The 15,799-nt window shown below is 43.0% G+C and overlaps 1 protein-coding gene across 1 annotated transcript in view; it reads left to right on the top strand.

Annotated features, from left to right (window-relative positions):
* Positions 1-1,473: 1,473 nt before the first annotated feature.
* Positions 1,474-15,799, top strand: part of LOC133485906 (kinase non-catalytic C-lobe domain-containing protein 1) — a 49,211-nt gene continuing 34,885 nt past the window's right edge. The window contains 4 exon segments of the mRNA XM_061790295.1: positions 1,474-1,636; positions 4,860-5,058; positions 11,173-11,231; positions 13,035-13,181. Coding sequence (XP_061646279.1) covers positions 1,571-1,636; positions 4,860-5,058; positions 11,173-11,231; positions 13,035-13,181 — 471 coding nt within the window. The 5' untranslated portion in view covers positions 1,474-1,570.

The following is a 15,799-nucleotide window of genomic DNA, read 5'->3' as shown; positions in this document are numbered from 1 at the left end:
TACACCCTGAACTGGTTGCCAGCCAATTGCAGGGCACATAAGAACAAACAACCATTCGCACTCACAGTCATGCCTACGGGCAATTTAGAGTCTCCAATTCATGCATGTTTTTGGGATGTGGGAGGAAACCGGAGTACCCGGAGAAAACCCACGGAGGCACGGGGAGAACATGCAAACTCCACACAGGCGGGGCCGGGGATTGAACCCGGGTCCTCAGAACTGTGAGGCTGACGCTCTAACCAGTCGGCCTCCGTGCCGCCTGTTGAGAATTAGACAATCCCATTTAATCACGTTAATAATTGTCTGCAGTCAAGACAACTATAACCAAGTAAAGATGTACAAATATGTGTTGATAAAAAAAAGACTAAAAGAATAATGTGAACATTTTGTGCACATTTATGCATTCATCCATCCATTTCATTTACTGCTGATCCTGTTTAGGGTTGGGAGTGGAGCTGGAACCAATCGCAGCTGACTGGGCGAAAGTTAGACTAGACCCTGCATTGCTGGACACAAATAGAGACACACAACCATTCACACTCACATTCACACCATCACTGAATGGTTTTCTTGTTTTTCACTCGTGGAGGCAGCATCGCCAAGCCACCGATTTCCCTTTGTCAATTGATGTAACAGAACTGTTTACGGGGGGCTAAGACAATAAAACTTCGCCATAAACACATACTGCCAAATAATTTTGGGGGCACTTGAGAGTTTTTTGTTTTTTTTTTTTGGGGGGGGGGGGGGGCATTAGCCCCTTTAAAATAGGCCTAGCCACGCCCCTGCTGTCTGCCAGTGGTTCTCAAACTTATTACACCAAGTACCACCTCCAAAAATACTTGGCTCTCCATGTAACACCATATTGGCCAACATTACAGTAATGTAGTAGGCCTGAGTGTTCATTAAAAAAATGATTCCTGTGTTTATTATTGTAAGCATACTCTTAACAGTATACACAGTTGTGAATATTAACATTGCGCTGAAATATAGGAAAAAATACTCCTTAATGTGAGGATAAGCGGTACAGAAAATGGATGGATGGATGGATGGATGAAATAAAAATCATACTTTCCTTTTGAAAAATGAACAGTTCTCAAAGAATAAATGCAAATGTGTTGTACAATATTTAAAAGTTAAATACAACTGAACTGTGCTTTAAAAAAACAAAATGTACAGTATTGCATGCATAGCTACAAAGCTTCCTTGTAATATGTTTGAATATGGTTCATGGTTTAAATGTGAATTTTATTTGTACTTAATTGAGAGATTATTTTGCGTACCACTTGAGAGAGCCCGAGTACCACACTTGGAGAACCACTGCGGTGTGCCCTTTCCTTTCCGATTTTTATTTTGAAATAACGCCATGACAGTGTTCGTCCTCGTCTCAGCCTCACTGGGTGGTTTTTGGACCTGAGTGGCCAATATCGATGGTAGCTGCTCGGCCGGAACTCAAGTGCTGCCTGCTGTCTGTGCCCGAGGGGGGGTTTGTTGGGGGGGGCTCCGGCGTGACGGCGGTCGCCGTTGTCTGTGCCAGTAATATTCTCTCCCTCGGCCGAACTAAGTTGCCGCAATGGGGACTTCGTGGAGAGACGCATACTATGAAATGGACCATCTGCCTCCTCTCCTCGAGGATGAGGTACGTTGCCGCGGATGTTATCACACAGAATTTACATTTGCAGTTCACACTTGGCTTTGGTAGTACATTTATATTCGCACGACATCAGTTACAACCCATAACGGAGGGCTAGTCGCGTTAAAACAGGTTGCCTTTTGAACTACGGCCATCCCCGAAGTGATTTCCCAATATAAACATAATTATTATCTCTCCGTCTTACCACATATAATTAGAGGTTTATGTGATTTCAGTGTCTGTCGATAATTGTGTCCACATTCTTCGGCATTGGTTCTCATGTTAACCACGACCTTTTTTTTAGTTGGTGCCACTGCCTGCACTACATTGAGGTTTCAATGTAATGTGCTGCATATGTCACTACACATTAGCAACTATTGTTATTGTCAGGTATGTATTCATTTGTGCACGTAATAGAGGGGTGGGGGTGCAAGCATGCACGCAAGCATGCGTGTTAAGTGAATTGAAAACTAAATTTGCCATTGGTGTGAGTGCCAATGGTTGTAAGGAGAAGTGGTGTGTGTGTGTGTGTGTGTGTGTGTGTGTGTGTGTGTGTGTCTATATATATATATATATATATATATATATATACACACACACACACACACACACACACACACACACACACACACACACACACACACACATTTTGAGGCGGCACGGTGGCCGACTGGTTAGAGCGTCAGCCTCACAGTTCTGAGGTGCGGGGTTCAATCCCCGTCCCCGCCTGTGGGGAGTTTGCATGTTCTCCCCGTGCCTGCGTGGGTTTTCTCCGGGCACTCCGGTTTCCTCCCACATCCCAAAAACATGCATTAATTGGAGACTCTAAATTGCCCGTAGGCATGACTGTGAGTGCGAATGGTTGTTAGTTTCTATGTGCCCTGTGATTGGCTGGCAACCAGTTCAGGGTGTACCCCGCCTCCTGCCCGATGACAGCTGGGATAGGCTCCAGCACGCCCGCGACCCTAGTGAGGAGAAGCGGCTCAGAAAATGGATGGATGGATGGATACATTTTGATGTATGACTCCACTGATTGTTTCAAGCCCAGCCGCCAAAGATAACTCCCATCTTAACAAGTCCACGAAGGCTCACACCAACACGCTTGCACAGTAAAATCGCACACCATCTGTGAATTCTGCAGTATCTTTCACTGCTCACACAGAAGCCCGTGACCACTCTCACCAGGATACTCAAATTTATGTAGGGCAGCGTATAGGATTTTTTTTTACTTTTCTTTGTATGGTTCTCAAGGGAAACTGTCTATTTATGGTGTTGCTGCTGCTGTTTAAAGTAGCACTTTTGTGCCCAATAACTGTGATCATCCTATAAGATCACATCAGTTATTATTTTCACTATGCACAGTAACCTGAATAATGTATTCTAATTGCAAAACACAGAATTGTGATTCATGCCTGTGAAGGTCACTTTGAATGGGACCCATTCAGTGACAGCTGAACATGCATTGAGATACACATTATGCTATTATTATATACTTTATGTAATAACGTTATGGGAGAAATAATAATAAGTTACATATACCAGGTGAAGGATGTGTCAATTGTGGTGATGCTTCCATTCCCCTCACCACACACAAACCCTGAATCAATGCAAAGAGCATCTTTTGTATTTCCATCCATCCATTTTCTGAGCCGCTTCTCCTCACTAGGGTTGCGGGCGTGCTGGAGCCTATCCCAGCTATCATCGGGCAGGAGGCGGGGTACACCCTGAACTGGTTGCCAGCCAATTTCAGGGCACATACAAACAAACAAACAAACAACCATTCGCACTCACATTCACACCTCCAGGCAATTTAGAGTCTCCAATTCATGCATGTTTTTGGGATGTGGAGTGCCCGTAGAAAACCCACACAGGCACGGGGAGAACATGCAAACTCCACACGGGCGGGGCCGGGGATTGAACCCAGCTCCTCAGAACTGAGAGGCTGACGCTCTAACCAGTCGACCACCGTGCCGCCTCTTTTGTATTTGAAAAAGAAAAAAACAACAACAGAAGGCCTAATCAGTATAGATGCTTATATTGAATGCACTAGCCGTGAAAACTAAAGCTGTTTGTAAACATTTGCTCACAGATGACTCACTTTACTGTGTGGGTGCGTAGAATCACTCTGTGGTGTGGTGTGCCTGTGGAGGATGTGGTGAACACTGTGCCAAATGGCCTTTTTATTGAATAAAATTCAATATTTTCTGCTTGTAGCATAGCAATACTACATTCTATGTTCAAGAAGCATTCGCCAGTTTTAGCAGTGGGGCTTGCTGTTACAATTAATTTAATCGTTTCATCCATTTTCTGTACCGCTGTCCTCATTTAGGTCGTTGGTGAGCTGGAGCCTATCTTAGTCGACTTTGTGCTCAAGGCGAGGTACACCTTGGACTGGTCACCTATCACAGGGCATATATAAACAAACAACTATTCACGCACTCATATTTACACATATGAGAAATTTAGACTCATCAATTTACCTCGCACACATGTTTTTGTAATGCGGAAAACAAGCCATATTACCCGGAAGAAACCCACACAGGTGAGGCACACATGCTGACCACCACTGTGCTGCCCTCACTGATTTTAATCTAATATAATTTTTCCCTCACTTGGAATTGACCTATTTCTCTGTTCCCTTAATTGACATTACAATAACTAAAGCTTTACTTTCGAAAAAGATAATATATAAAAGTCGCCTCGCTATATCTACTTATTTCTTTGGATGATTGTCACTGCATTCATGGTGTTATTTTTGTTGCAGATAAAATAAATTTTTACCAGGAAAAAATGTTGCTCACTAAGCTTACTGTATCTGTTTAGATCTATATGATTGGCCAATCACATGACAACATTATGACCACTTGCACAATATAAAGATATCTAATACAAGAGCTGTATTAAATAATGTGACTTTACAAAGATCATTATATTCAATTTTGGTCAACACTGTCAGAGATGTATTCATTTTACAATATGTTTATTATTATGGTTGTTGGTTTACTGTGGTATAGAAATTTAGCGCAACATCCTGAGAGCTGTGATAATCAAACTATTAGAAAAGCTCTCATTGTGATACAGTATAGCTCCACTGCAAACTACAACTGCAACTACAATACAGAATATTTAGCATTTAGAAAACTACTGGTAGTAAAAATCATGTGTTTCAATGCTTTCATTGAGACTTGTGTTTGCCTATGTGGACATAATTATGAGCATTTGTCTCCAGGAGAATGTGTCTCTGGCAGACATCCTGACTTTGCGAGATCGCTGTCTGTCTGAGGAGGACGTGTGGGCAGTATGTGCAGAGTGTGTCCTGGCCCTGCAGAGCATTCGACCCTCCCACCTCTTCCACACCTTGTGCATCACCCCAGACACACTGGCCTTCAACGCACATGGGAATGTTTGCTTTATGGAGCAGCTCAGTGGTGAGTGGACATCAAGGCCACGGCATTATGTTTATATATACAGTGGACTCCCCCTATTCGCGGGGGATATGCAACAGGCCGGACTGCGAATAGCGAAAATCTGCGGATTATTGATGCCCATTATAATTGCTTAAAAAAAAAAAAATGTACACCCGAGATGCTCCTGGAAGAATAAAACACCCCAAAAGCAGGGATAAACCGCCATTAAGCGGTTTCAGGGTTTGTTCCCCCCCAAAAATGAATAAAAACCAGCAAAAAAAATAAATAAATCTGCAAATAGGTGAATCCGTGTGTGCCAAACCGCGAGCACACGCACACATATAGTATACGTGTATGTACATGATCAAAAAAATAAAGGGAATACTAAAATATCATCCTAGATCTCAATGAATGAAATTTTCCAGTTGAAAATCTTTATTCATTACATTTTGAGAACAAAATAACGTAAAAATGATCAATTTAAATCTAAATTATTATCTCATGGAGGTCTGGATTTTAGAATTTGCAAAATAAAAGTGGAAAATCACATCACAGGCTGATCCAACTTCAGTGGAAATTCCTCAAGACAAGACAAAATAAAGCTCAGTAGTGTTTGTGGCCTCCACATGCCTGTATAAACTAAATTGTCCGTCGGTGTGTACTGTATGTGAGTGTGAATGGTTGTTTGTTTATATGTGCCCTGCGATTGGCTGGCGACCAGTTCAGAGTGTACACCGCCTCTCGCCCCGAGTCTGCTGGGATAGGTTCCAGTACGCCCGCAACCCTAGTGAGATTACAGTAAGTGGTGTGGGAAAGGGATGGATGGCTATATTGTCACAATTAGCGTTTTTGAAGGCGAGGAAGGCAAGGCAAAAATGTGGAGGACCCAAGTGCAGGGAAGCAGGGAGGCATGGCAGGAGTCTAAAAAAAAATTATATTTAATTCCCAAAAAAGGCAAACAAGCAACATGGAAAAAGCAAACTAAACAAAGTCCCATAACTGATAACCAAAGTAACAAAGAAACACTTGAATGAAGCTAAAACTGGAAACAAAACATGACTGGTGAAATAACTGAGCGACAACTGGCGACAATGATGTGGCACAGAGAGACAATGACACCTGACAACGACATACCACAATGACAATGAACTGACAAGAAGTGAAAGAAACCAGGGAACTAAATACAGACAGATTGACGAGACAACGAGGAACACCTGGACAAGACACGAGTGGCTGGAGGGAGCTGATTGGTCACAAGGCAGAAGGTTGACGAGAACAGGTGGACACAATAACTAAATGAGCACACGACAAACATAGAACACAACAAAACATGGAACAAAACTAAACACAACCCAAACCAAAACACAGACCATGACATATATTTCCAAAAACTATCACGACAAACAATAGTATCATTGATGTTTTTTTATGCTGCTGATACAGTATAATGATCCATCCATCCATCCATTTTCTGAGCCGCTTTATCCTCACAAGGGTCACGGGAGTGCTGGAGCCTATCCCAGCTATCAGCGGGTAGGAGGCGGGGTACACCCTGAACTGGTTGCCATCCAATTGCAGGGCACACAGAAACAAACAACCATTCACACTCACATTCACACCTACGGGCAATTTAGAGTCGTCAATTAACCTACCATGCATGTTTTTGGTATGTGGGAAACCGGAGTGCCCGGAGAAAACCCACGCAGGCACGGGGAGAACATGCAAACTCCACACAGGCGGGGCTGGGGATCGAACCTCGGTCCTCAGAACTGTGAGGCAAACGCTCTAACCACCATGCCGCCAGTATAATGATATTAGAGCATAATAATGCAAGTACATAATTTTTAAGACAATTCACTTGATTCTAATTCTAAGAATAATGAACATTGACATTGTAATGTTGAATAATTAAATATTTCTTTCAAGCACCCCTGAATAGACCTTACCAGGGAGGCTGAGGAGTGTGATCCCCCTGTAGTTGGAACACACCCTCCGGTCCCATCCCCGGGGCCTTGCCACCGAGGAGCTTTTTAACCACCTCGGTGACCTCAACCCCAGACATAGGAGAGCCCAACTCAGAGACCCCAGACTCTGCTTCCTCATGGGAAGGCGTGTTGGTGGAATTGAAGAGGTCTTCGAAGTATTCTCCCCACCGACTCACAACGTCCCGAGTCAAGGTCAGCAATGCACTGCTTCCCCCTCCTGAGACGCAGGATGGTGGACCAGACCAGAATTTCCTCTAAGCCATCCGGAAGTCGTTCTTCATGGCCTCAACCAACTCCTCCCACGCCCGAGTTTTTACCTCAGCAACCACCAAAGCTGCATTCCGCTTGGTCAGCCGGTACCCATCAGCTGCCTCAGGAGTCCCACAGACCAAAAAGGCCCGATAGGACACCTTCTTCAGCTTGACGGCATCCCTTACCGTTGGTGTCTACCAACGGGTTCGGGGATTGCCGCCACGACAGGCACCGACCACCTTACGGCCACAACTCCGGTCGGCCGCCTCAGCAATGGAGGCGCGGAACATGGTCCACTCGGACTCGATGTCCCCCGCTTCCCCCGGAACATGAGCAAAGTTCTGTCGGAGGTGGGAGTTGAAACTCCTTCTGACAGGGGATTCTGTCTGTTCCCCCCAATCACACCCTTCCAGGTCTCACTTTCATTTCCCACGTGACTATTGAAGTCATCCAGCAAAACAATGCAGTCCCCAGCGGGAGCGCTCTCCACCACCCCCTCCAAGGACTCCAAAAAGGGTGGGTACTCTGAACTGTCGTTTGGTGCATTGGCACAAACAACAGTATGGACCCGTTCCCCCACCCGAAGGAGGAGGGATGCTACCCTCCTGTCCACTGGGGTGAACCCAAATGTACAGGTGCCGAGCCGGTGGGCAGTAATGATACCCACACGTGCTCAGCGCCTCTTACCGTGGGCAACTCAAGAGTGGAAGACAATCCAACCTCTCTCAAGAGGACTGGTACCAGAGCCAAAGCCGTGTGTGGAGGCGTGCCCGACTATATCTCGTCGGAACTTTTCGACCTCACACACCAGCTCGGGCTCCTTCCCGGCCAGAGAGGTGACATTCCAGATCCCTGGAGCTAGCTTCTGAAGCCAGGGATTGGATCGCCAAGGTCCCTGGCTTCGGCCACCACCCAGCTCGCACTGCACCCGACCCTGATGGCCCCTCCCACAGGTGGTGAGCCCATGGAAAGGGGGACCCACGTTACCCTTTCGGGTTGTGCCCAGCCGGGCCTCATGGGTGCAGGCCCGGCCATCAGGCGCACGCCTTCGAGGCCTACCTCCAGGCCTGGGTCCAGAGAGCCGTCCCGGTGACCCGCATCCGGGCAAAGGAAAACGCGATCCAATAAATTTTTTCATCATAGGTTCCTTTGGAGCCGTGCTTTATCTGGTTCCTCACCTAGGACCTGTTTGCCATGGGTGACCCTGCCAGAGGCATAAAACCCCAGACAACTTAACTTCTAGGATCATTGGGACACACAAAGCCCTCCACCGCAATAAGGTGACGGGTCAAGGAGGGGATGATGACGAACAGATAAATGTATTCATGATGATTCCCTGAGATGGTGAGATCAAGGAGAATAGTGCGGTGAGTCACTCGAAAAATTATGCTACCCTCTACAACTTCTATGACTTTAGGAGCAGCAAGGGGCTCGAGGAGGATTATTGCTTGTGTAACAAAGTCTTGGTCTATGAAATTGTCCTTTGCTCCAGAATCCACAAGAATCGGAAGAGGCATCATCTTTGAATTGTAATTTAAGATAGCCAAGAGGGTGAAATGGGAGGGAAAGCGAGGGAAATTAGAAATTTGGTTCACCAGCATGCTCTCCTTTACTGATGAGCTGGGTCTTTTGGCCGCACTGGACAGGTGACTGCAAGGTGTTCAGCTTGTCCGCAGTAAAAGCACAACCTATTGTTCATGCGCCGCTGCTGTTCCGTGGGGTCAGACGAGTGCGGCCGAGCAACATGGAATCCTCCAGGCATTGAGGGAGCACTGGAGCCTAGGGAGTGCAAGTGGGCTGCCCAATGGGGCTTTCAAGAGGACCAGGGGCAGAGCTAGTCAATGGTTTCTGACAGCTCTCTCTTCTCCGTTCTCTATGGCGATTATCAAGTTTAATAGCTATGGAAATCAAACCTCGAGAGAGGCTCGTCTTGGGTCGCCAACTTATTTTTAATTTCCTTCGACAAAATCAGAGAAAACAGTGCCGTTAAAGCTGATTTGTCCCACCCACATTCTGCGGCCAAAACCCTGAAATCTATTGAATAATTAGCGACTGATTGAGAACCCTACACAAGTGAAAAAAGACGATTTCTGGCATCTTTCCCTCAAAATGGGAGACCCTTTCTCCCAAAGAGCGGTAGCCCATTGACCCGCTTTATCTCAAAATAAATTAAGACAAAAGGTCATCTTGGCCGCATCAGAAGAGTAACTAGAGGGCTGTAAATTAAAAACCAAATTACACTTAAGCAATAAATGACTGCATTAACCTAATTCTCTGGAATAAAACCAGAGGAGGAGGAAAAGCAGGCAACGCGGGGGGGGGCTTGGTCAGCACTGAGTTTGTTCATTTGGTTGAGCTGGGCATTCATCTATTGAACATTGAGTAAAATAGTCTGTAGGGAGTCCATTACCTTTTGGAGGAGCTGGTTGTGTTTCCCAACTAAAATTCCTTGGGCACTGAGGGCTTCCTTTAAATTGCTGGGGTTCACTGGGTCAATTTTTTTTCTGGCCAGATGATTCTGTAGTGGCTCTCTTTATTGCTCTACATATGGACCCAAAAGCGAAGAGGAGACTTCTGGTTTGAGTGGAGGTTTTGTTTAATGTGTCACAAGAGGTCATGTGAAAAGAGTCCAAGAGCGTGGCAAAGGCGAACAGCGAGTGGATGAGTTGCTGGGCGAGGCAGGAAAGCTGAGGGCGAGTGCTGAGGGGTCATTGGATCAGTTGAGGAGAGGAGGGACTTGAGAAGACAATGTGGAGCCAGGCTGGGCGAAGGACACTGCGGTAAGAAGTTAAGAGTAACTGGTGAAGAAAGGCAAGGAAACAGGGAATTCTCAGACAAAATGGTGACACTAAACATAGGCGTGTAGGCCAAAGTAACAACCGTGGAGGTGGGAATCATCTGGCAGGATCTTTAAACTCAGTTGATTACAGATTAGTTGCAGGTGCACAAGAATGACTGTCCTCTTGAAGCTGCCCTTCCCAGTCTGAAAAAAGAAAGCAGCCAAACAGCATTGTGATGCAGCAAATGAACCCGCAAAAATATAACGAGTCTGTGCCTAAACACCACACATTCATGACTGGATTGTTTCACTTCAGTGATGGTAACATACGGTGGTTAGAGAAGGAGTGCCCACATTTCAGATCCTGTTGTAGTTGCTCATGCTGAACGCAGTCTATTTCATTAATCATGACGGTGTGTTATCTCTTAGCGCATTGTGCATCTTCGCCTCGCTTGCTGTTGTCAACATACTTGGTTGCTGTTGTCAACATTTATTCATGCGCACGAACCAGTGTTTACTGAAGCTTTAGAGCACGATTCGGCAGAACGCCGGCTTTTTTACATACAAACGTTAGTGCTACCACTAGCTTGCTAGGCTACATAACATTATGTTGCCTGCTTGCGAGCCGTATCGTATTAAAAGTATGTGAACATACCTCATGATCTTCTTGAATGGACAGCCCGCTCGCGAACACTGGTGATCTATTGTTCTTGTCATCACCATGGTAACGGGTGTATCTGGTCGTGTTGACCGGTGACACTGATCATAAAAGATGGGATACGGTGCTATCGGAATAAATGTCATGTAGTGTTGCCACTGTCTGCCCAAGATAAGGCAAGATTTTATGGCAGTAGTCTGACGTAGTGTTTGTCTATTAAGTGTCTGCCCTGTGATTTAGTGGTGCCCATTCTAGGGTATACCCTATCTCTTGCCCAAAGTCAACTGGAATAGGCTTCAGTGCACCTTTGAACCTAATGAGGATAAGCGTGATCGAAAATGGATGAGTGGATGGATGGATGATGGATAGGGAAAAAATGGTCACCAAACTTGGTGTACTGCAGTCAGAAATAAGATGACCATGTAACTATCATAATCATTTTGTGTGTTTCTGTCCTCCAGATGATCCTGAGGGTTCATTTGTGCCTCCTGAGTTTGACAACACAGGCAGCACATTTGAGGTGAGCGATATGGAATAACCAAGGCAGAGTTTACACAGCAGGGTCTAAGTGACACAATTCCGATTTAATGTCTAAATTCTGATTTATTTATTTATTTTTTAACAATGTCTTTACATTTACATTTAAAACGACACATATCAGGGTTTACCTTCACGGAACACATGAAATAATCCACATGCACAAACAAAATTGCACATAAATAACTAAACGTACACCATCTACACCTGGCAGTGACAACTTGAAAGAAAACAATCATAAATAAATAAACAAATATTAACCATTACATAGCTGTTCGGTTTCCCAGGGCTTAATCTTCTCCTCAAATGATGGTAACCTTCATATTATTCAGGTGTCCACCATATTTTCCTTATTCACAGTAAAGCCCGACAAACCTCTAATGACCTCTATTTAGACCATATTTAGCTATATATGCTTTCGTTGTAGTTTAGAGCGAGTTTTTTTTTTTGTAACGTGTTTATTTGTGTTGTTTGGGTAGTTGTGGGTATTTATACTTCACTGATTAGTGTATTTTGATGACATTTGATGACTGGGTATAGGTCAGTTTTGTACCGTAACAACACACATGAAAAACACCTGGTATAAATCTAAGCAAAACCTTAATTACATATGGTCTAAATATATTGTATTAAGTGTTTTCAACATTAAATATGGAAAATAATTTATAATTGCAGTGGCTCAATGATCACGCCACTCAGCCCAGGACAACTAAACATACATATTAATGTTTGCATTATTTTATTGTTGTTAAGTTCTGTGTAGACACTGTTGTCACTTGTATGATTATTTACATGTAATTTGTTTATCTGCGCTTGTATGTAAACACATTTGTATCGGTCGTGTCACTGTAAATGTACATGTTAAATACATTGCAGACCAAAAACACATATAAAAGAAAGATCAGTGATAGGAATTTATTTGGAATTGGACATTTGGGCCTGCAGTTTATAGACAGCCTTAAATCCATTCTAATGAGTCATTGCTGTGGTGTTTTTTCATAAAATCTGTTTATGAAATTTGAAATAGACATTTATTCATTTTATTTTATCTACGTTTAATGGCTGTACTGTATATTTACATAAAAAAAAATGCTAGATGCATGCTCTTTCCATGTTTTGAGTAGGTTCCTTAGCCACAAACTTGACATCTGTCTTCTTTTGAAATCCTGCTGTGCAGAGGACTGATAAATATGGCTGTTGGTTTTAGCATAGCTAATAAAGGTTAAAAAAGAAGCATTGCTGTCAAAGATTATCTAATTGTTACTAGATGGTGGAACAGTGGACGACTAGTTAGCACATCCGCCTCACAGTTCTGAGGACCCGGATTCAAATCCAGCCTCGCCTGTGTGGAGTTTGCATGTTCTTCCCGTGCCTGCCTGGGTTTTCTCCGGGTACTCCGGTTTCCTCCCACATCCCCAAAACACGCATGGTAGGTTAATTGAAGACTATAAATTGCCCATAGGTATTTATGTGACTGCGAATGGTTGTTTGTTTATATATGCCCTGCGATTGGCTGTTGACCAGTTCAGGGTGTACCCTGCCTCTCACCCGAAGATAGCTGAGATAGGCTCCGGCATGCCCGCGACCCTAGTGAGTGCAAGTGGTACGGAAAATTTATGTTACATAGATTCATGAAACCAGAAGTAAAAAAAAAAAAGTGTATTTTCAAAAACATTCTCTGAAGTCTTTGCAGTGGTACAATACAGCAGATTGCACACATTTATTTATAAGAGAAAGTGATCACAGGACACTCATATTATGAATTATTCTTTGTGCCGGGATGCAGGGCCATGTTTTTTCTCTGGGCTCAACTCTGTCTGCGGCACTGAATTTTGTGATCGAACCAGAATTGGAGGCTGAGCTGGGGGAAGACACTCAAAAGCTGTTGGAGAAAATGCAGGAGAAGAAACCAGAGGATAGACCGCTCATACAGGTAATAACAGATAGCGGTTCTTAACCAGTGGAATGATTTCTTATATAAAACTGCTTTGTATATGTCAATATGATACTTAATTAAATATAAATTTAATCTATAGCGATATGATTAATATATTTGAAATAGATTAAAGTCTGAGGCACACTGAAAAAGGGTAAAAAGGATACTATCAGAATAAAGTCAGAATATTGCATTGACATTACTTACCAAATGATTAGTTTGCATACAAGCTTCTATCAGAGCAGTGCTCACTAGTTGAGGAAATATGACACATATAAGTATATACAATGATATGAAACTTTTGTAGTTACCTGGACTACTACATAAATTGGTCGCAGAAGTGATCTGAAGCCGAGGTGGGAGTAAGTCACATATGTGCAAGTGACAAGCCAAGTCATAACCTTCAAGTCGCATGCAAGTCCCAAGTCACTGTGGGAAATAATCAAGCAAGTCAAGTTGAGTCACCACGAAATTGCAAGCAAGTGCTCCAGTCGCATTGTTCCATACATTGGAGTGGTAATAAAATGTTTTTTCACAAATCATAATACTAAAAAAAGTATTCACACCTTATAAAAGTTAAATGAACAACAACTCAGATGATGATTGATTTAATTTATTGCACTGAATTGTTTTGAAGTTGCATTTCAAACTCAATTTAACTCACTTATGAACAAACTTTGCTGTGTACGCTGTGGTGACAGCCTTGTTAACTCTTAACGGTTCTTAAGAGAACACCATTAAACAAAAGCCAATACTGGCACATCAATGTACAGTATTTACAGTGGATAGAAAAAGTCTACACACCCCTGCCTGTTAAAATGCCAGGTTCTTGTGATGTAAAATATATATATATATATGAAATAAAAAAAAAAAAAATAAAATAGAAAAATAAATAAATTTTTTCACCTGTAATGTGACACATGACCTGCACAACTCATTTGAAATGTTTCATATGCTGTGGTCTCAATTTTAAAAACATAGTACAGACAGCTTTATCACAGAGCAGACACAACAGATGTAGGAAAATTATATTCAGATACTCACAATTTGTACTGTACTTACTAATGGTGAAACGCACTTTTGTGAAGGACATTTTTATTTATTTTTTTTAATCGCCGTGATCGTAATGCAAAGTGATACGGTACAGTAGACCGAAAACTTGACTCGAGTCGACTCAAGTTGCCAGTCAAGTCATTTGACTCGAGTCGACTCGAGTAGCCAGTCAAGTCATTTGACTCGAGTCGACTCGAGTAGCCAGTCAAGTCATTTGACTCGAGTCCCCCCATCTTTGATCTGATGTCACAATAATAGACAAACACAGTCTCCATAAACCGTTACCAGACCAATAGTGACATGTTTTCACATTTTTATTTGACACACCACGTAAACATGAGTTTACAAAAGTAAAAATGTACGTAACATTAAACAAGAATGGGGTTAGTAAGAGGACACCACGGAAAGAGCCACTGCTGTCCCTAAAAATAAATTGCCACGTGTTATTTTTGTAACGAATTACTTTCAGAGGGTCTGCCTGGCTTTAAGACAAACAGATCAAAATCACAGGCAATATTTCAATCAAAAGAAAAACAGATGCAATTCAGTATGTAGACAATATACAAAATGCAACGAGAGTTTTCACTGACCTCAAAAAGCTTTTGACATGATGACATAGTATGACATAATATTCAATACACTGGAGAAGCTGTGTATCATTAAGTGTACTAGACTGGATGGAAGTTATTTGGACGGATGGCAGCATTTTGTGAAGCTGAGTCTGAGTGGTCATAGCTCAATTTGTTTGGACCTTGCTTTTGGTCTGCCTCATGGTTCAGTGCTCAGAGATCAAAGAGTTTTTTCTGCGAATCGATGATATTTTGCAAATATCTGAGTGTACTACTTTTTTCGATGACACAAATGTTTTACTCTGGGGCTAATCTGAAGAAAAAATAAAAACGACTGAGAGAGACCAACAAAGAAACTGAAAATATGCTTAAAGTGGAGCCACAGTTCAAAAGCAGAAAAATAAAAACCATACTGACCACTTATAAAGTGTGACCTTTTGTGGTTTTCAAGGAATAGATATGATATTTTCAGAGGAATTGAGTCTTATTAACTAGTAATGTCCTTATGTAGAGCACACCAAACATTACAGAATCCTGCAAAGTAACTACTTCTAAAGATTATTTACTTGCTGTTTTGATTGCCTTTGATTGATTCAAAAATTTAATTGAAATTGTATAAGCGGCAACTGGCAGCCAGTTCAGGGTGTGCCCCGCCACTCGCCCGAAGATAGCTGGGGTAGGCTCCAGCACGCCCGCGACACGAGTGAGGATAAGCAGTACAGGAAAGGGTTGGATGGATGTATAAGCGGTGAAGAAATATAACTTGATGAAATGCCATCCATCCATCCACGATGTCACTTATCCTGTTCAGTGTCATGGGGAACTGGAGCCTATCCCAGCTGACTCTGGGCAAAAGGAAGACTACACCCTCGACTGGTCGCTAGTCAATCAGAGGGAAATGACTTTGAATGCAGTTATAAAATTTTAGAGTCAATGTAAATTACAGCCTTCTCCTTTTAGATGTGTTGATGGGTAATTATGCTTAAGACACAT

The sequence above is a fragment of the Phyllopteryx taeniolatus genome, chromosome 11 (genome assembly GCF_024500385.1).
Source record: "Phyllopteryx taeniolatus isolate TA_2022b chromosome 11, UOR_Ptae_1.2, whole genome shotgun sequence".
Taxonomy (NCBI): Eukaryota; Metazoa; Chordata; class Actinopteri; order Syngnathiformes; family Syngnathidae; genus Phyllopteryx; species Phyllopteryx taeniolatus.
Note: the sequence above shows the minus strand (reverse complement) of the source record. Positions and strands in the feature narration are given on the sequence as shown.